The sequence below is a fragment of the Pelmatolapia mariae genome, linkage group LG16_19, assembly GCF_036321145.2.
Source record: "Pelmatolapia mariae isolate MD_Pm_ZW linkage group LG16_19, Pm_UMD_F_2, whole genome shotgun sequence".
Classification (NCBI taxonomy): Eukaryota; Metazoa; Chordata; class Actinopteri; order Cichliformes; family Cichlidae; genus Pelmatolapia; species Pelmatolapia mariae.
In genome coordinates this window covers 65,337,101-65,359,321 of record NC_086241.1, presented here as the reverse complement: position 1 = coordinate 65,359,321, position 22,221 = coordinate 65,337,101, and the positions used below count along the sequence as shown (strand labels likewise).

At 41.4% G+C, this 22,221-nt stretch overlaps 1 protein-coding gene across 2 annotated transcripts in view; it reads right to left on the bottom strand.

The window, feature by feature from the left end:
- Nucleotides 1–1,783: 1,783 nt before the first annotated feature.
- The window catches only part of lingo2b (leucine rich repeat and Ig domain containing 2b), a 37,954-nt gene continuing 17,516 nt past the window's right edge, over nt 1,784–22,221 (bottom strand). The window contains exons 1-2 of one of the 2 annotated variants that reach the window (XM_063499901.1): nt 6,737–6,832; nt 1,784–5,116 (exon numbers count right to left, since the gene is read on the bottom strand). In XM_063499901.1, the coding sequence (XP_063355971.1) occupies nt 3,205–5,073 (1,869 nt within the window). In that variant the 5' untranslated portion in view covers nt 5,074–5,116; nt 6,737–6,832 and the 3' untranslated portion in view covers nt 1,784–3,204. Of the gene's footprint in view, nt 5,117–6,736; nt 6,833–22,221 lie in introns of those variants that run through there. The other variant, XM_063499900.1, reaches the window with a different exon arrangement.

Below are 22,221 nucleotides of genomic sequence, written 5' to 3'. Positions count from 1 at the left end.
ACAATCAAATGTCAGCATGGTCATGTGCAGGGGTTTCTTCAGATTCACTCTGCAGCAGAACACATCCAAGGTGAACTATGTGAGAATGAAATTTAATAGCAGAGTTGAATTTTATTTTCTTTTTTTGGAAGCATTTTATTTAGTATATTTGTTTAAAATATTTTGGGGTCACAGAAATATTACTTTGTTAGCACTGTAGCTAGCTGGTGATTGATGATAAGGACTAGTGATTTAAATTTAGTCAATACCCAGCAATCCGAGAAAGATTGCTACAGTAAATTGCCCTAAAGCAGGATCAGCAGAACTTCAGACCTCCTCTTAATTCAGTAAAATCTCTCTTTTAAAATCCATTGAGACGACATTTTTAGTAGGGAAATTTATAACAAACAAGCCAGCATCAACTAGTGTTGAAGATAAATACAAGGCTTCCAGCTGGTAAAGCAGAAAGGCTAGCTGGATCTCACCATGCAGAAAACAGCAGGGACACATGCAACAAAAACTGTGTGGGATATAAAACACCAAATCAGAGCATGTTCTAGTTGTAACAGGACACTAAATATTTCTACCTGAACTGATCTCAAAGTCAGAAATTTGAGCTTAACAACTTGTGAACATTCATAGAAATTGGCATAAATGTATATTATTTAAAGGTAAGTGTTAACAGTTTATTTTTTAACAATTTTAAAAGGAACACAAAATGATATCCCCAATGACAGCAGCCCAAAAAACTCAAGCTGTGAATTAAAAAGGAAAGCGTGAGAACTTCTTAAAGTAAGTGTGATTTGAAGATACATCCTCACCCTTTGACAGGGATCTCCAGGTTGAAGAGGATGAATTAGATAAGTAATGCACTTAATGTAAATGGGCTGTATTTATATTTCTTAGTTTGACATCATGCTGTAATGTTTACTGAGGTATGGTCAGGTATGGTACAGAGCCTCAGCTAATAACTATGAATTCTGGGACAGGTTGGGCCACGAAGGATACACCTGACCTATCCTTCAAATCCGGGGAAATCCATTTGTAGGCCGCATTTGGAGCAGCCTTCGAATTGGGACGCTTGACTGTGACGTAATCGGCCTTCAAATGCAGCCTCCGAAGGATGCAGCCTATGAATTGGGACACACTTATGACCTCAAATAAATGTTAGCATCATCATGTGACTGTTAGCATACAGATGTTCATCGTTAACATTTTCATCACGTCTTGGTTTTGCTAGATTTTGTCATTAACCAAAGATCTTAAAAGTTAAAATGTTAGAGAATTTAATGTGATTGCCAAAAAAGGAACATAAACACCAAATTTCATGACAATTCATCCAACTGTTTCATTTTAATATTATTGTCAATGATTTGGTGTTTCAGGATCTGCAAAACCATAGGGATCCCTGGGGCTATGGATATTTGTGTTAACTATCAAAACCCAAGTGGTTTACCAACTGCAGCTAGCTTGACTACAGATGTGATAAATAGCACTGAACTGTAGCATATTAAAGCGGCATGTTTTAACTTTGAAAAACCGCCACCATGCTGAGCACAGTGTGGTATTCCTGATGTTAGGGTGCAATTAATTGAGCCAAAATAGCTCATAAATGTGCATGTTTGACACCATGACATATCAGCCACACTGTTCCTATAATATTAAACTAATAAAATAAGTAAAAATCACATTAATTAAGTCATATAAAATCATGCCTTGCTTATGAAGAAGTGATATTATAGACAGCAACTCCAGATTTAGGGGTATGATTAAGATTTATTTCCTTTTGAAAATATACCCATAAATTTGTCATATGAAAACAATTATACAACCTTGAACATTTTATCACAACAGGATCACACAAGTTAACACCCACATCCCTGCATTACAAAGAATTGCCCTTAATTGAGTCACTTTTTTTTGTTTTCTCGAAACATTTAGAACAATTTCAACAACAACGGAAAACCCCCCTTAAACAGTACAAGATCCACTACAACTTTAAAATTTCCATCTATTAAATACCCAGGACCCTTTGGTACCCCCTGGGAAGCATCCCGACACGCTAGCTTGAAGTGATGCGCTCAAAGAAAAATGCGAGAGGAAGGGGAATTCAACCCATAAATCTGCGAAGCTCAACTGTGTCTTGTCCCAAAGAGGGCACTGGCCAGTAAATCTTTGCCATTGTGTCTAGCTTTTATATCATATCAGGGGATTTGTCTGGCAGAAAAATCTCCAATGATTTATTATGTTATAAAATGGGTTTAACATGCCATTTCTATGGCTAGAAGCCTTTCCAGAGCAATAACAGAATTGTCCACTGCTGTTTGTCAGGAAAAGCGTCTTGTTTTGCTGGGAAGTGAGCTCCAAGGGAAAGACAAAACTCTGGCCTCACATTATAACTACATTTCTGTAAGTTTAGAAAAAACTATCTAATGTTGAAGTCATTCCAAGGAGGACAATGACCCCTTTTCAAAATGTAGCTATGCAGCATCTCTTTTGAATATATTAATTGTCATTTTGCATACAAACATAGATAATCCTCTGTTTTACTCAACAGTGGCGTTGGTGTCGTTACAATGACCGAACGAGAAGAAAAAGGCCTGGAAAAATGCTTTGGACCCCATCATTCGCTTTAATTGTTCCACCCAACAAGAAAGGCAATGCGTGCACATGCACAAAGAAACACACGAATGCAACATGCGCACACAGATGCACGCACACATACAAGCACGCACACATGAACACAACACACACCTTTCACACTGCAGCTAAGATGGGTATTAGACAATTTAGTCCTGACATGTTGCAGCGATGATAGCTCTACTGCCACGCAAAGACGTCCCCTGTCACTCCCGGCGGCTCCCTCCTTCACCTTGATGTCACGGTGAGTCGACAACATCATTACTCATCACATCACCACTGAATCACATGCCTAGTGCAACACTATATCACTCCCATATTGATATGTTGGTTATAGTATTATATTCAGTGTACTGTATGAGAACATTATTTCATATAAACACGTCCACGGTTTCATATATCACTTTTATGGTCACATGTCCACTTTGTCACAACGTCACCGTCATATCGACACCCACTATAAATGTACATGACTTTCATTTGTCACAAATCCACTGTGTCATAGAAAAAACTTTTTTTTCCCTAACTGATATGTGTGCACTGTGCCGTTAACACCGTTATGGTGTGTGTCAGTTTGTGTTGTTTTCAGATCATTTTCATGTTGACCCTTCGTGGGCCACTTGTTTCCGTCGCCTCTGCTGAAGCCCCGTTGGATTTGCGAGGGACATACTCCATATCAAAGTTGCTCTTATGCCGTCCTTTCCCTCGGCTCCAGGCAAACAGAAACAGGAAGCAGAAGATGACCACACCTAGGAAGGACAGGCAGCCCATGGCTGTAGATATAATGATAGTCTTAATGTCTATTGTGTCTGTCATGTTGTACAGTGCAGTCCCGTTCCCCGATGTGCTGTTGGAGTCTGTCAGATTATTTGTGCTCCTGTTGCTATAGTGAGATCTATCCCCAATGCCCAGACTCTTCACAGCTAATGAGGCCGACAGGCTAGCATTGCCAGCGGGGTTACTGGCAATACACCTATACACCCCGTTGTCATGCAGCTCTGCTGCCTTGATCTCAAGGGTACCATCTGGTCGGACCTCCACCCTACCACGGCTTTTGGCTGTGATATAGCGTCTGTGAGGTGTAATCCAGACCACAGAGGGGTGTGGCGCTCCCTCTGCCATGCAGCTCAGACGGGCAGGCTGGCCTTCGTCAGCCATCAGCAGCTGTGTGGTGTTGGGTCCAATCCGTGGCTTGGTGCAGGTCATGTACTTGGACACCAGAGGCTCCTTGAGGTCCTGGAGAGTTTGCCCTGTGAGGTTCTGAGGTGCGCTGCACTTAGGCTGGACGTCCAAAATCTGCAGAGAAGGGGGCTTGTGGCTGTTGAGCAGCCAAAGCAATCTGCAGTCGCACACTAATGGGTTTCCACCCAAACAAAGCCTCTTCAAGCTGTCTAGAGAGGCGAACACTCCCTTCTCCAGAGAGTCCAGTCGGTTCTCTGACACATCCAGTAGTTGTAAAGATTTGAGGCCCGCAAAAGCAAAGGGCTCTATAGAAACCAGCTGAGCCCCTTGGAGGCGGAGCTCCAGCAAGTGTGGGAGTTGGCCCAGATCTCCCTGGTGGATGTGCTGGATGCGGCAGTAGGACAGGTTGAGATGCGTGAGGTAGGGCAGGTTGTGCAGTGCTGTGCCTGGGAAGGCAGTCAGGTTAGTGTTGGTTATGAACAATGTTGTGAGGTTGAGGCCATGCAGCGAGAGGGGAGGCAGTGTGTCCAGCCAGGGCCAGAAATCAATCTCTAAATGGCGGAGACGAGATAATCTCTTAAAAGAGAAAGGCTTAAGAAAACTAATGCTCAGGTAGCGCATGCGCAGCTCGACCAGGCTGTGCAGATGTGCCAGAGCGTCACTAGGTACGACCGTCAAATTGGAACGTTCCAGTGTCAGACTTTGAAGTCCGAGTAATCCAGTAAAGGCCCGCTGAGAGATGAAAACCAGCTCGTTATCGCCCACCTCCAGTGATGTCAACCTACGCAGATCTTGAAAGGCATGATCCAGAAGAACCACCAGTCTGTTGTGGCTGAGATCAAGGCGGGTGAGGTTGGTCAGGCCTGACAGCACACCGACAGGAACCAGTTGGAGAAGGTTACTGCGGAAGTTGAGCGAGCGGAGCGCAAGCTGAGAACGAAATGAACCAGGCTCGACCGCACTGATGAGGTTGTCGCTGAGATCCAGGTCTTCTAGTTGCTGGAATGAAGAGAAGTTGTCCGGCGTGATGACGCGCAGCTTGTTCTTACTGAGGTCTAGGACACGTGTCTCAATGGGGATGCCTTCAGGGATGGTGAGGAGGCGCTTACGGTGGCAACTGACCGATTTGCTTGGAGCAGAGCAATCACATCGGGCGGGGCAGCTCAGAACCGAGCTGGCCAGGAGAAGCAGCAAGGCCCCGCCCAGAAAGAGGTGGCAGTGGTGCGGGGCTGGGTGTCGCATGTCTCTTTTACCCACGATGCCCTCTTTCATGGCACAGCTTCTTGTGCATACAGAGCACCATCACGAACAAGCCCTGCAAGACATGAACAAGAAATGTGTTAAATTACACTTACACTCAGGCTGCACCCTCTCCTCCGCCTTCGTGCATTTTTCAACCTTTTACAACCTTTTACACTTTATGTCTACTTAAGCTGCCAACTCTGTTCTCCTTTAATGAACTGTCCCTTTTCCTGGCGAGGTGGATATGAGGGAATTAAACTCCCAGCAGGGCGAGACACAGCAAGAAATAGAAATATCAGCCGCAGAAAAATGTGAATGTTCATCACTATGTTAGCACAAAAGGTTGCAGGCTAACTGGAGATGTTTTACGAGGATGGAAGATGTTTCAGCCCGATGGCGAGAAATGTCCCTCGTTAGAGTCCACTGAGGCTGAATGCCCATGTGGATTTGTTGTTGCTGCATGTGTGTGAGTGTTGGTTTTGCAGCGTGCGTGTCTGAGGGGGTGGGTTAGGAAGTGGAACATGTGGCAGGAGCTCAAACTAAAATCCAGACTAAACAGAAAATGAAATGACAGCGTGTGCTTGCTGCTATAATTAAATCTACAGAGTTTTGCCAGCACATGTAACCCCAACACAATGAATGGAAGTATATATTATATACAACTCTTTATTTAGCGATCGACATATTGAGTCAACTCACTTATTGTTAAATATTGCACTGAACACATTGTGTTTCTATAATTTTCACTAAGATGTTGTGACAAATGGCAGTTTCACATGCTTTCTCTACTTTCTTTTCTGTGCTTATTATTTTTTCGTTATGGTGTATGCATTTGTATTGCACTTTGTACTGCTTAAATAACCCAGCAATACTTGCTAATTTCATTTGTAATTAATTCGAAAAATACATTTTTATTTTTGCAGCACAGTAGACTAACACCTCTGCAGCCACTGTGCACGTGATTTATTCTCAGCTCGTGATTATACAAAAGGTGTTTACCGTGGCCACATTTGCTGCTTTGCATAACAGTACATGCAACTGTTTCCAGTTAAATCATTTTGAGTTCATTCAAACCAAATTCTTTCAATTATGTTTAAGGAGACAAATGCAAAAGTGGCCACTTGCACAAGTTTTTTTTTCCACATGGGTGAGGTGATTACACACTAATAATTTTCAGAGGCTGCTTTAGTGAATTTTAATACGCATTTTTATTCATTTGCCCTGCGAAATGTGGCTCTTAATTTCCATTCCTGCAAAGGCAGGGCTGGAAAGGAAGAATAGATAACAGCAGGGTAATGAGGAGACGGATGCAGAGTTCAACAGTAAAACGTTATCTCTAAGAGCCGAATCTCTCCATGGCTCGGAAAGACACAGACTTTGACAGAAAAAACCACCAGTGAGCAGCCACAGGTTGTTGAATTGACAGATGGCTATGTAGACAGAGAGGCTGACCATAATTGCCTCATTACCAGTAGTATTTGCATTCTGCTCATGGCTATCTTTGCCAATTAGGTGTGCAAAACGTAAGGCACATCTGTGAGTGGTGGAAATTTGAATGCTCTGTGATAAAGGCAAGGAAAAATGGGAGAAATATGAAAGGCGCCTTTAGAAAAGCTTTTCGACTGCTCGCAGAGCTCGCAAAGCAAAATCCTGCCAAGGTAAGCAGATGATGAGCACACAGACAGACACGTACCTTACTTTGATAGTGAAGTGAGTGACGTTCAGAAAATAGCTGAGATGAGGCAGAAGGAGCCATGCACACTCACTCATCCTCTTTCTTACAGCACTCACCCCACCGCTCAGCTCATCAGCCGCACCGCTCGCATCTCCATATCTCTGCCTTTCTTTCCCCTTTTCTTTCTATTGCTGTTTTATCTCCGTATCCTCCTGTTCACACATCTTCCACCTAACTCCTTTTCTCTCCGTGGTCCTGCCTGGCAAAAGCCCCAGTCCGTTCATCAGTCCCTGCAGGCTGGGTTTTTATCGATCGCGGCGCAGACACATCAGATGCCAGGAATGTAGCCTTTAACAAAGAGCAGGCCGTTGCCACAGCAACTACAAACCCTTACTCCCATCCGCTCTGTGTTGTCTGCCAATCAAATTAATGAAAAAAGGAAGGAATAGAGTAAGGGCGGGGGGTGATGTTTTTCCATATTCATTTAGTTTTCGTATTGAGACAACAAACTATTTGAATGTATGGGTAGAAATTCAGGTCCGCTGGTAGAGCCAAGCTCACTTTAAGGTGTTTCCAAGCTGTCGTTCCGAGCGCCTCGCTATTTGTCGGCCTGTCTTGTTGCCCATCCATCTGGTGCTCTGGTAACTATCTATGTCTCTCTACCTTATTATCCTTCCACATGCCTGCTTCTTTCTTTGTGTATTTATCAGTCTGCCCTTACCCGCCAGCTTCTCTTCCTCCCTGCTTCTCTGTTTAATAATTACAGTCCACTTGTCTTTTGCTGCAGTGGGGAACTGGCCTGCTGATGTGTCGGAGAGTCGTGTGTCAGGCGGTCCTGCCACGGCTCTGCTCTGAGAGTTAGCCTACAAACGCAAACGGCACCATCTCGTCAGTAATTAAAGCTTGTATCAGGAGTAAACTGGCTATTGTTTTACGCTTTAATTTCTCCACAGTTAGAAAAGGCTTTAAAAAATGAAGCAGAGGAAAATTTTATGCATTTTAAAGCAGAAATTGTGGGGAAAAAAACTGTACAGTTACTATATTGCTTCATGAATCAAAATCTGTCCAGGTTCCCATGCGGGCACTGGTGCAATAAAGGTGATTCCCACAAGACTCCAAATCATGTCCTTGGATTAAAATACTATTTCAACATTTGTGCAAGCGCATAACCTTGAAAACTGATGTAGCTTTGATTCTTCTAAAGACCAGCAGTCTGTTTGATGTCCCCACACATACCCAACACCACTCTGCCGCTCACCGTTCTAGTTTATCTCCACAGAATAGCTGAATGGATAACTGACAGGAATTATCACATTTTCTAATAACCATCATTGCAAAATGGTAAATAGTAGTAAACAAAAGTTAAATTAAACTTTATCAGTTTTCTACAGTTAACAAAATATTCATTTTGAACTTTTAACTTGGTTAAACGTTGTTTTTTAAACCAACCATAAACTTTGTTTGGCTATTGAAAAATTTGTGACTGATGTTTAAAAGTATGCGTGAGTAGATGGGGGTAGTGATGGTTCCTCTCTTAGCTCGGGGCACTCTCACAAAAGAGTTTCACATCCTGGTAAACAAAGGTTTAAAAAAATCACAGGACTGTGGTCATTATCAGTCTCACTCATTATTCATTGTTTGGTTATTTCTGGCAAAGTGTGTGAATCTCTGAAGTGCCTGCAGATGGATGAGGATGTACTTAGTGATCAGAAAATACTTTGATAAAATGTGGCAGTCTTTAAATACAAAATCCATTTAGTGATCTGACTATTGACCATTGCATTAAAAATTAATACTCTGAACTCTGAAACATTGCCAATATACACACACCGACTTCTGCGTTACATATAGCATATATTCAGCTGCTTGTGAATGCAAATATCCAATCAGTCAACTGCATGGCAGCAAGAAAGCAACAGTAACTCAAATAACCATGTTACAACCAAGATTTGCAGAAGAGCATCTGTGAACACACATGTCCAACCTTGACGCAGATGGGCCACTGTAGCGGAAGACCACACTGGAAGCTGGACACTCAGACTACAATTTATATGAGGTTATTAAAACTGGACAACACAAAACTGAAAAAGTGTGTCCTGGTCTGCTGAGTTTAGATTTTTACTGCAACATTTGAATGGGAGGGTCAGAATTTGGCATAAATGGCATGAAAGCGTGGATCCAGCTGCCCTGTATCGAAGGTTTAAGCTGATGGTGGTGTGGGGGATTTTTTCTTGGCACATTTTCGGCCACTTAGCACCAAATAAGTCTCATTTAACAGCAGAGCCTCCCTGAATATTTTTGCTAACCATGTGCATCCCACAGACCTCAGTGTACCAGTCCTTCCAGCAGGATAATGCGGCTAACAGATCTGCAGCAACTGTGCGGTACTACCACGTCAATAGGGACCAAAATCTGTAATGTTTCCAGCACCTTGTTCATGAATCTGTGTCGCAAAGAATTAAGGAAGCTCTGACGACTGTATGGGGTCCAAACTGCCTAACAAGCTATAACTAATGAAGTGGTCTGTGAGCGTATAGTCCCTACTGCCTACATAAACACTAGAAAACAAATTACCAGTGGATTTGTTTCTTATCACCTTTGACACTGTAACTGTTTTTAAGTGAAACTGCAAGAGAGCATTCACTGGTTAATTGCATTATCCTCCTCCGGATCACATTCGAAGCCCTCTATGTCACGGAAGCTTCTTCTATCAGAGTAACTCCACAGCCACTCAGATCACCACACCAATTTCTAGTGGGACTTCAACTGTGATATAGCACTGCTTCTGCAGACTCCTTTAACCATTAAAAACATCGATGGTTTTTTAGACATATTGTAAAATGCTAAATTAAGTTTGCTTACTTACTTACCCAAGACACACAAATAAAATTCTTAGAAAAATACAGCAAATCCTGTAACTGTACCCCACATCTTTTTAACATTGTGGCATAATTAAACAAAATAAGTGAGGCCTTTGCTGAAACAATGGTGTTTTCTGCAGCAACAACTTTGTTCTATACTGAGTAGCACCTGGTGCGAATTAGCCAGAGATTAACTAGCTTGTTGTGATGAAGGCTCTGTGTTCCCAGCAAAAAGCTTTTCAGACTTCCAGGCGATGACAGGTGGTGGAGGGAGTGAAAAGCAGATGGGAAAGAAAACCCATTTCCAACATGTTAAAGAGTCATAGGAATAAAAGAAGAAACGTGCTCCTAAAACGAAAAAATACAAACAAGACTGAAAGGAACACATTTGTACTGGGTTGCCAGTTATTAAACATCTAACAGCACATTTAAAAACGTGAGCTCATGACCTTTTAAAACAGCACCAATATGTTTATATTAACAGTGAAGAATATTTATGTATAATATAAAACAGGTCTTTAGTAGAGCCCACAGATGATTATTACTTCTTCCCATTGCCCTAAGCCAGTGTCTCAGGGAGGAGGGAAGGGAAAGATATTGATACTGATGCAAAAGATGATCATGTTTAGAATTTGCAGGTGTTGAAATTTCTGGCTGGAGGCATCATTCAAAAGAGCAGTAGCCTGCTAACAACAGTGTAAACTGTACACAACGTTGTTTTTTAACTATGCAGGTGGATTTATATGGCCGATACTGTTGAATGAAATTTCAGTGTTTCATTATCTTTTTTAAGCAATTAAAAAAAACACCCAGCTTGTGTGAAAAGTTTTTCTTGTTCCTTTATGGGCTTAATAAACACACACACACACACACACACACACACACACACACACAAACGTCTGGTTTGCTATCCTCGTGGGGACATCCCATTGACATAATGCTTTCCCTAGCCCCTTACCCTAACCCTAACCATTAAAAATGAATGCCTAACCCTAACCCTTACCCTAAACCTAACCATAACCTAATTGTAACCCTGACAGTAAAACCGCATTTTGAGTGTGAAAATTGCTTTCAACCCCGAGGGGACCTGGATTTTGGTCCCCACGGTGCAGAAAGTCCCCACCAGGATAGTAAAAGTCAGATTTTGGTCCCCACCAGGATAGTACGAACCCGTACACACACACACACACACACACACACACACACACACACACACACACACACACACACACACACACACACACACACATGGAAGAATTTAGCTAGGTTACTGAAGAGCCAGATATATCAATCTGGATTTGTGCAGACCAATACATAGAATGAACTGTTGGTATTTAATTTTTATTGGCTGGATAGATATGTTAGTGGATTTGGTGCATTAACTCTAAACTCTGCATTTTCCCAAATACAGCCAGTAACAACTTGGTCCCGATAGATAAGGAACACTTGGGAGAAAAACTGGAGAGATTGGGTCTCTTGGCTGACCTGAGAACACCTCAGTGTTTCCCCAGATGAGCTGGAGGAGGAGGTGCTCGAGGAGAGGGTGGTCTGGGTGTGTCTGCGTTCACTGCTGTGTCTGTGATCTGAACTCAGATAATGGTTAGATGGATGGATGGATGGAGGTGCAAAGTGAACTTTAAGCTCGCCACGGTGAAGAGTGCAGGATGTGATAGACAAATGTAACACCGAGCCTGTGTTTTTTCAGAAGGAAAAGAGAAAAAGGAGTATTTTCCAACTCATAACTTTTAAGCTACACTAACTTAATACTATGGACGAATTGAATGGAAAATGAAAGAAAGCACTTTCGCTTTAAAGTACACACAGATCTAAATATTTAAACTGTGAAAACATTTAATGAAAATTCAGCAACTCAAAAAATTCTACCATTACCAAATTTTGAAATCCAATAATCCTGATGAAAAACGACAGCAACAAATTCCTAATTATACATTTGAGAGTAAAAAATAGTCTTATAACAATGAGTCACTAAACGGTGATGACACAGAACCTATTCTACGAATGCTCAGCTGTAACTGTGCTAAATGTGATTTTTTATTTTTTAAAGAGAAAAAATAAACAATGGAACGCTCATTTGACTCACAGTTGTACCTGACCGCCTCCTCACTGAATAAACTACTGGTTATTTTTAATAAGAGAGACAGCCACATCACGGTGCAGAAGCCTCCAGCATGTAAAGGGTTAAAGGGATGATTATTATCCTCTGTTATAATCATAATGAGACCAGAACTATAATATGAAAGCATTTACTGCGTCGAAGTAATCTGCACATCACTGACATATGACTCAACACTGCAAGTGGCCTATTTAAATCTGTGGCTCTGACAAGCCTGACCCAGGCTGACATACAGTGGCACACATACAGTACCATAGATGCAGCTTCTCACTTTGAGCTTTACAATATTTTTAGAAAGAGTTAGAGCTAACCTTGTCACGTTCAAGATGCAAAATATACAAAAGCCCATAGAATTCTGGGTAAATTGTAATAGTAAGGCGGGTCATTGAGAAGGGCAGCCTACAGGGTTGAACGTTTTGGGATTTGGTTCTGAATTGGATTAGAGTCACAGTGAAACTGTAGAAAATCTGACAGCCGAAAAGGAGCTGTAGGGTGATGCATGAGTCACTGTGAGACGGAGAGAGAAAGAAAGAAGGGGGTAAAAAAAAGAGAGAGGGGAGAAGAACATAAAGCAGAAATGCATGAAGAAGTGAAGGAGAGTCACGCTTACAAGATTAGATAAAAACCCTTGTTTTCCTGAGCTGACCGTGACTTCTAATGTACTTTTTACTGCGTGAAGCTGGAGAAACTGATTGCAGCTCTTCCAGGAGATCTCAGTAATACTCAGGCAATGTTCAGCGCACATGTTGATTTTAATCTGTGGGCTCATCTGTCAAGATGAGCACCATTAAATCCCTGTTCATTATCGCACCACTTACCAAATCTGCGGCCTTTGACAGGAGCAGAGCAAACGCAATTTACACTGGGAGGGACTTAATTGGACCGTACCAAAACATTTTATTTTATACAATATCTGTGGCCGCAAAACTATCTGTGGATTAATAATGCATTTTATTGACACAGCGTGTCCATCACTTTTCTTTTTGCCCTCAGGTGTGCAATAAATCAATGCGTTGTGCTGCAGTTTTGTGAAAAGCACCATTTGCTGGACTGCAACTTTGAGCTAATGATGTTTGCACAGTTAAGCCAGTATGTGTGGCTAGAGGTAGCTATATAACATTAAAGGCATGTGTTGTCTTTGTGGTTACGGTGCATAATAATCTGCACTATAAATCCTCTCTCCTCCTCCCACAGGCTTGCAAACGTGAGTCTGTTGTTGAATTCATTTACATGGCTGCAATTATTTTGCAGCCAGCTCCTTGGAAAGAAGCCATTATCATTTTCTTCCCACTACAACCCCTGCAATGGACTTTAATGCAGATTTTACTCTCGCTTTTGCATTATAAAAAGCTTGCATTTCTTTCAAGTTTTCATTTGTCACTTTAGATCACCAGAGTCATAAAAACTGTGCGCTTTTCATTCATTCTTTTGCTTTCTCGCTTAAATAATAAAATGTTCTGCTTTGCTCATTTCCAGATGTATGAGTGGCATGAATAATGGAATTATTTCACATGGGAGAGTTCACATGTAGCCGATTATTATCAGCGGGAACATACTCTGCATGATAATTGACCCGAGAGGACATGTCATCGAACCAGTCATCGTTTCTGTGCATATCTGATGCACAAACAAATGTGCGTGCAAACAGTGATGATGATTCAACAAGCAACTATGCTGTGACACAGTGAATTAACAAAATATTAGGACTGCATATTCTACTAATGCCATTAGACAAAGAAAGAAACAGGGGAGCTAGAGGACAGCTGAGATTTAGCAAAAGCAGCAGAAAGGCATTACTGATGCTTTCTGCCTTCGGTGCAGCCTGAGCTCGATTTAATGATAATTCGCTGTGTATTCACCACAAATACTAACAAGCCAAATGCATTTTCTATTCTGGGAATTGTGTCACTCTGCACACCCACTGACCACCCTGCAGAGTGCAAAATGTCAGCAGAGTTTTCAGGGTGCTGTTAGGATTCGGAAGTTGAACTGTGTTCTTCTCGGCTAATTAGAGCCTGTGCATCCAAACTCTGCCAATTAAACAGCTTCTTTCTGCACCACTGGCCACATTTCCTCTGAAGCTGTGGCTTGTTGAGCCATCACCAGCGTATCCTGTCTTCCACCATGTGGCTTGTTGTGTGTCTGCTGTGCTGCAGGCTCACAAGGGATGTTGCTTTACCCCACAGTCTCTGGATTTAGAACAGTCCAGTTAATACTTAGTGAGTGTTTGCTCATACTGATAGACAGAGGGAGGGAGTGTGCAGTGCCTTTGCACAACAGCTTTTAGAAGTGCGACTAAATGCAAACAGTAATGTGCTGTAACACAGCGTCCATGCTGTGGACATGAATAATGTGAGCATTGTGTTCCTCCACCGGCTGACGTGCCATCTATGACACACAAAAACCCTGTTTGTAAAATGTTAGTCAAAACTGAATTCTCAAATGTGCACCAGGCCACTAACTAGATCAAAGAAAATAATGATGATGGACAAAACAAATTGAAGTTACTGAAATTCAAACAATACAATATAATTAAAACAAGTTAGTAATAGCCAGCTTTTATAGGCTTGAATGAACTACATTGGTTTAGGGCGATCTAAAGAAGTATATGGTGTAAATTTTGTATGTGGAACTCCACTGTTTTGTACTTATTCTACTGTATTTTTAGTTTTCAGTTCATAAGAATAAATCCAGAATGCCAGAATTAGCTCATCTGGCTTACAGTTCATCACAATTCACCGGTAAAACGACAAACATGACTTCAACCTTGAGCGCAATTTGGGCGAAGACCAATTACACAATCGTTGCGTGCAAATTTGATTAAATTCTGACAAATACTGAAGGAAGAGCTGTGGTTTTTATCAACTGTGGATGGACAACAGATTCCCATACTGCCTCTTTATATAATATTCTTTAGATGACATATCATAGAGTACAGCAACTTTCAGATATGCTTCTTCTTGAAAATATATCAAATTTACGTTTCAGTCTAATCCTTGGAAAGTCACTTTTATGTAAAAGTGTATGTAGCATTTTCCACATCAGTTATGCTGGCACGTCTGGGTCAGGCCTTGGCATTTTAATATATTCCATTTAAAATAGCAAATTTGAACTAAATGCCATGAGATTAAAGTAAAAGCAGCAGCAGCAACAAGCTTAAATAAAGATAGAGAGAAAGTGTATGAATGTTGCTTTTGTCTTATTAAGATCATTTAAGAGTCCTTTTGATTTTCAGCATTCACATGAAATAATTAAATTCAGTGATTTAGTCGCCATCGCCCTCTCTGTTTTACTTTTTTTGGCATTATGGTAAAAAAAAAAAAAAGGAAATAAGGAAAAGGTTTATGCTACCTATTCATCATGAAAGACAGACAATGTTAGCAACTATCCGATAAAGCCTAGTCATAAAGGTCCAAAGGCTTTTTGCAGTATTTTTGCTGTATGTGCAAAATAACCCACTGTTTAAAAGCTTTCGCTTGCATTGGTTATATATATATGAAGGAGATGGATGTAGTCACTGTGACCTCACCTATTGCTAATTAAAATCCACTTGTGAAGCCTGGATCTTAGCACTTTTGCTACCTTAATTTTGATATTTTGAAACCGAATGTCACAAATGAGGTGACTTGTCATTCACAAGGTAGTAATAAGGGATCTTAACTCTAAATGGGACAGTAATTTACAATTCAATTTTATTATTTTATTATTTTTCAGCTGGTTGCACTGCCCCCAAGTGGCTAATAAATTATCTCACAGATTTCTGTTATTATTTGTTCTGGCAGAAGAATAATCTGCATGAAATAGAAATGAAATTTATGACTGAGAGGAACAGTGATCATTAACCAAGGCTTCAGGGACACAAGCCTAGAAACAGCATCCAGCAGACATCCATCCATATGGAACGATGTATTCCCCTGCCGGTGGTCGCCAGCTAAGTGAAATTGGTCGCAAAGTTGCTGCATCAAAAACCTCCTTGCTTTGATTGCAAGTGGTTGCCAACTGGTCTCTAGGCTGGTCGGACTGAGGCCGAAGGCTTCCATTGCAAAATATACTTAAAAATTGATCACTGAGCAATCAGGCAGCTGCGGTTCAGGAGGTAGAGAGGTCGCTACAAATTGAAATGTTGGTGTCTTCTCTAGTATGCATGTCAGAGTATCCTTAGGCAAGATATTGAACCCTGAGTTGGACCCAATGCATCCACTGGAGTTTAGAAGAAAAGCACTTAGATGCACAAAAAGATGCTTGTGTAAATGCCTAAAGAGGATTTGAAGTAGAAGAGCGCTATATAAGTAGCAGACCATTTGCATAATGTCCCGAATAATAACTTTTCAGACTCTTGTCATATCTAAGTAAAACTATAACACAGCAATCTGGTATAACAGACGTGTCTGACAAAAAGCAGTTCCATTCTGCTTTTGAAAGCAATTCATTTTCAGCCTTCTAATGTACAGTCAAACATGTCAGATACATGGAAGAGCTTTACTTGATAAATGAGCAAGCCCTTAAGCTTGCTCTTTTAAATATGAGTCATTCGCAAGTAGTTTTTTCTACTGATTCTCAAAGCTTTCTCTCATATGCTAAAAGACCAAATAGTCCATTAAGGTCCTTCCTGAAATAATGAAATAGTTAAGTAGGTAATCCATTAGCTGCTTTCCAAGTGATTCAGTTTAAAATCTCCTTTTTCAAATGTGTCGCACAGACACTCAATTCTGTAACTAATAGTACTGTAACATCAATATTCATACTAGTCTGTGCGTTAGTCTCTAGCCATTTTATATTCTACCTCCGTTGCAGAAGGGCAGTCGCACAGTAATCATACTGTGAGAAGTGATTGCTTCAAATATCTCATTGCTTCATTTCAATGGCTGCTTAGGTTTCCAACAAAATAATGATCTGATTATCCACGCCGTGTCCACCGGCATTATTGTCTCCTGCCTATCCTGGCAAGAGTTTTGTAGACTAGTAGATTTTTCTCACCCTCTCGCTCTCTTTCCTTGTTGCTTAGAAATCCGAGTGTTACTTGAAGGACACTCACCATATTACGTTTCTGTCTAATTTTAGTCTTGGGAGGTAGAACTCATCCATTTTTTATGGTAGACGTATACCACTGCTGGTTCATAGGGGCCTTCCTCATTCACAGAAACAAGATTTGTCTTAACATATTACACCAGAATGTTTATGCTCTCTATTCTAATCATCTTATCTCCTGCAAACAAGTCCTGTGTAATGTGTTTCACGACTATATTACTGATAGGTTGTGGCACATTTGCAGGGAGGCTTATTGCTGCTGGGGTAGAGGTTAGGATTTTCTTCTGTTAAACTTGTGTGCAATCCCAACGACCATATTTAAAGAGAATCACATATAGTTCCAGGTTTTACTCAACCAGAGAAAATCTAAAATCCTTTTCAAAACTTTTCATTCCAGATGACACTAAACCGCTACGTCAGAGAGGTGCTGCTACTTTAAAAGGTCAAGTTTTACCTTACACATATCGCTTACCTCTAAAAATAACGAGGGAAAAAGAGCCCATCGTTGTTAGATGGTCTCTTGTTGTCAACATCTTTATGTTTGCCACAAAACTCATGGGAGGCATTTGTACTGTCCTAGTAGGGGCCTGTTGCAATTATATGGTGCCCGTATCGATCCCAAGTATTGATTCAAGTCGGTCGCTGAATTTAAGATTCAACAGATGCTTCTTTGGATTTCAGAGGAAATGAGAACAATGGAAAGTTCTTTCATTTGAAAACAGCAAGGCATCTCTTTAATAAGGCATTTTTATTTACCTTAAGAAGTAAGCTACACCTTGTCTCTGTTGTGTTCACTAAAGCTTTCAAAACTGAAGCCTGCATGCTAATGAAGCAGCCCATTTAAATTCAGCTCATCCTTCATTGTTCACTGTGGAATTGGTAACGTGTCGGTTTATAAAAGTAATTCTTATCATGTTTCACAGTTTCAAGAATATTTGCTGAATATCTGAAAATCAAATCTTTGAATGAAGTTGAACTATTAGCTTAGCATAAAGGCTTGAAACAAGGAGAAACAGCCATCCTGTGTCTAATAATGTACACATGAGTCTGCATGCACTCCCTCATAAGGCTCACTTTAAATTAAATATGCAAGATTATTTAACAGTATATGCAGCCAGGGACTACACCGCCAAGGTCTCCATCAAGGCCACAAGTCAGCTGATCAAGTACCGTGGGATCTTCATACAGCGATTGCAGTAATGAAGATGTTGCACAGGTTTGTTGTGGAGAAAAGAGCTGAGGAGCTGTCGTTTCACTGGTCGATACACATTCCCACCTTATCTGTGGCCACGAGCTGTGGGCAGTGACGAGTAAGATCACGGATAAAAGTGGCAGGAATGAGCTTCCTCTGAAGGGTGACTGGGCTCTCCCTTACAGATAGGATGAGGTGTTTGTCCATTCAGGGTGGGTTCAGAGTGAGATGTCTCTTGGACACCTCCTAGATGACTTTTTTCAGGCATGTCCCCACGGGGGAAGACCCCTGGGAAGACCCAGGACACACTGGAGATATTATGTCTCACGGTGTCTGGGGAACACCTCTGTTTCCCCCAGGTGCATGGGGAGAGGGGGGTCTGAGAGTCTCTGCTTCAGCGGCTGTAGCCATGAACCCACGGTGGATGGATAGATGGATGGATGGGTGGCCTTTCTTAGAGCTCCACAAGTGGACATTTTTCAAATCTCAAATTTTAGCAAGAAAAGATAAAACCCCCAAATCCTGGGAGGCTTTCAAAAGGCTAAGAGCTTCGTATTTATTATTTTTACACAACAGCTGAATCAATTTTCTAACACACCTCTTAGAGAAAAAGCTAATTTGCCAAAGTCGGCATGCTCCTTTGATTTGGTCTGTCCCCACCTGCACGCACTACACTTAAAAACATTCTTACTTTTTTTTGTGGCTAGTCTCAAAGATTAATTCACTCGCAGATTCAGTCTTCAGTCTTTGCGAATAAAGGTCAGCAGCTGACAAAGATATAGTTGCATTAGACTGCTAAAAAAAAAGATGATTAACTGTTGCATTTTTTTTTTTTTAAAAAGGGCATTTTTTCTGATACAAAGATGTGGGGATATCTAAGTTTTCCTTTCCAGTAAGCACAGTCCCTCGAAGTGACTGCATACCCAATTTTCTTTAGTATATGTTAAGGAATACATCATTTCAGCTAATAGAAAACATCTTTATTTACACTTGGTATCTGAAGCCAAAGCAAGACATTCCTGCCAGCTGTATAATTAATATAGCTTTAAAAAAAAAGGCTCATTTTCATTTCACTGCCAGAGGGTTTGTGATTATAATTTGCTCTCATCCCTCTTTTTTTTTGTCTTGGAACTTACACTCCCCTCCTTCCCTGGAATGTCTCCTCCACTTACAAACTATGTCAGCATGGGACCTGGTATTTTCTCTGTGTTCAGCTCCTCATATCTAGGAAGTAATTTTGCCTGTTAGCAATTATTAATAACACAAATCAGATGAAAGCCCGAATGTTGAAAAGCTAGTTTATCCGACAGATGTTTGAACTCATGCGGACGTTTAGTGCCAAGCTGCAGCATGTTCTCACTGGCTTCGGATCAGTTTGTATTTAGGCTGTGAGTGTTAGAGAGGAACATGCCGCAGCAGCATCCTTTTCATTCAAAGCCTATTTCATTAACTGCTGTTTACACGGCAAAAGGTGAAATGTGGATTTTTGGTGATCACATATTCACTGCATTTGTTATGCTATTAGCCTAAATGTGAATCAGTTACTCTGGAAAAGCTGCTCTCACAGGATTTTGATCCCAGCGATGCTTCAGATGATTTCTTTTCACCTGAGGAACAGGCTGTCTGTCAGGACGTTAATACGCTTCTGGCTCAGATCCAAACGATACTTAGACAAAATACACAGAGCAGCAGTAAATATTGGCTGTGTTGATATCAGTGAGTACCGGAAGCATGAACTTGCTCCCAGACCTTACGATCATTTTCCTAGAGAGCCGTTTAGTTAGCGTCATCTCTTTTTACATCAGACCCTCTGTGAGGGATTAGGCAGTCCTCACTGGCATTGAATAACATGGGAGGATTAGCACTTTTGCCTGTCACCAAATCAGTCTGACGGATTAGCAATCTCCACTGCCACTCCAGAGAATTCACTCCTGCTCTAAACGTATTCAAGTCAGTGTGACAGCCAAGGTGACATTGGAGTGAAAGGGAAAGAGTCATTTTCGTCAAACTCTCTGACAGAGTGTGGCACTGCGCTGTGCATGGACAATTTTAGCCTTCACAGGCATTTAGTGGGAATGGGTAATCGACAGCATGGGCGTTAGCAGTCAGGTGAGCTAGCAGATCTTTGACTGAGTAAACTGGTTTCTTTTTTCAAATACAAAGACGTAATCTGCCTGGGCTTTCAAAGTTCTACAAACTCTGGTACCTTTTTTTGGGTTATTTCATGGCATAGCTTCCAACTGCTTTTTGTAGATCACATAGTTGTGCTGGTGTCATCTGAGTATGACCTTGACCTCGGAGTGGGGTAGTTTGAACCTGTGTCTAGAAAAGAGTCAGCACCTCAAAGTCTGAGGCTGTTGTTTTCACAGTGGTTTTCACCTGCTGAATGAGAGTCACTACTCCAAGTGAATAAGTTTAAGTATCTAAGGATCTCTGGTTTCACGAGTGAAGAAGAGGTGGAGCATGAAATGGGCGGATTGAGTAATCTGAGGGTTGAACTGGACCACTGTGGTGCAAAGAAGGCAGAGCCTGAGGACAAACCTTTGGTTTAACCAGTTGATTTTCATTTCAACCCACACCTATGGCCACATGTTCTGGGTAATAACCAGAAGAATGAGATCAAACAGTTGAGTTTCCTTTGTAGGATGGCCAGAGATGCTTGTTTGGACATTTGGTGGGGACTGGGGCAGCTGAAGTGCTTCAGGCATCCAATCAAAATGCCTCTTTGGCATCTTCTTCAGGTCCTGGGAGGCAACCTGGGGCAGAGCGCGAACTTGCTGTAGATGTCATATATATCTAATCTGACCTGCAAATGTGTTAGGACCACTCAGGAGTAACTGGAAAGTGGGGCAGGAAGTTCCATCTGGAACTTCTTGTTCAGCCAAGAAGAAGAAAAGGTATGGCTGGACCAACAGATGGCTATATAGATGTGCATTTAAAATTTCAGAAAATAGAGACAAACACCAAACGACATCTTTTTTGTGCCAACAGTGACATCTTTTAAATTGGATTTATCCCACCAACAGAACAAAATGCAGATATTCATTTGAACTTGACACGACTGACTAATTATCTAATAATTACAGCCCTATTAGAAATCTGCATGGATTTCTCATTAATTCAGGCTCCTCAGAATTGCAGTTCTACAGTTAACACTGGCTAGCAGAAGCACGAGAAGGTTACCTGCTTTCCCAGTCTCTCCTTTAGGTGAAACTGTTCCTGCTGTGCACTATTTGTGGATTTTTACCACAACAGTGACAGAAGCCCGAGGCTGCCTGTGACAGAAAGAGAAGCTCTTCTCCTGTGATTTGTTTACAGCGGATCCGCAGACTTAATGTAAGAGCATCAAATTATTGTTTGTGTGAGCTCACTGGATGCTTTCACACAATATTACACCTGCCGCATAATTGGCTGCCTGCAAACATAGCCAGAGACTGGCAAATGTGAACTCCTTGGGGAATGGAGCAGGTTTGGGCCACATAAATGTTCGCTAGCACACATTCACATGCATGAATATTCCAAAAACACTGCACAAAGTCTCATATCCACTTGAAAGACTTGTTACTAAGTGGGAAGGGAAATTTTCCACTGCTATGCAGTGGCTAGACTTCGTACTGACTTGAAGGAAGAGAGTGTTTGGATAGAGCTGCTATTATATGTTTAAACAGTGTTTCATTCATGTACTCATTTAAACGACTGGTATCCCAAAAAGCACTTGGGAAGCTAGTAAAAAAAAGACCATACAGCTGAGACAGATGCAGAGAAAATAATTTAGCTTGAAGCCACGCATTTCTGTCCCTCGGTGGACTCTGGGTGTTTGCATGAGCTCAGCCGTCTCAGCATTAGCAGTCTTACAAATTGCACCATTCAGAAAAAGCAAGTATATGCCAGAAAATCAATATAAAAAGCTGCAGACAAAGTGGCCTCTATAGCAAAGCCCATGTTTTACACAGGATGGAGGACTACAGGTGGCACACATCCCTTAGCATCTTATCTATTTTCTATCAATGGAACTAAAAGGAACAGAATAAATAGTCGCAGCTGCTCAAACTACCTGAGACACAACTCAGTGTCTACTTTTTAATTTTCTAGGCCTGAATTTAGATCACACAGTAGGTTGTTTTAGACAAAAGGATGACGGGATAACAGGTTTGGACAGTATGTTATGAAGTTTGTCATTGTGCAACAACTAGGACTGTAAGTGCCTGCTAGTTATACACATAGACTGCAAATAAAATATAAACACAGCCTCCAGGTCTGCAAAGTGAAGCCAGTGCAGGGGCGCCTA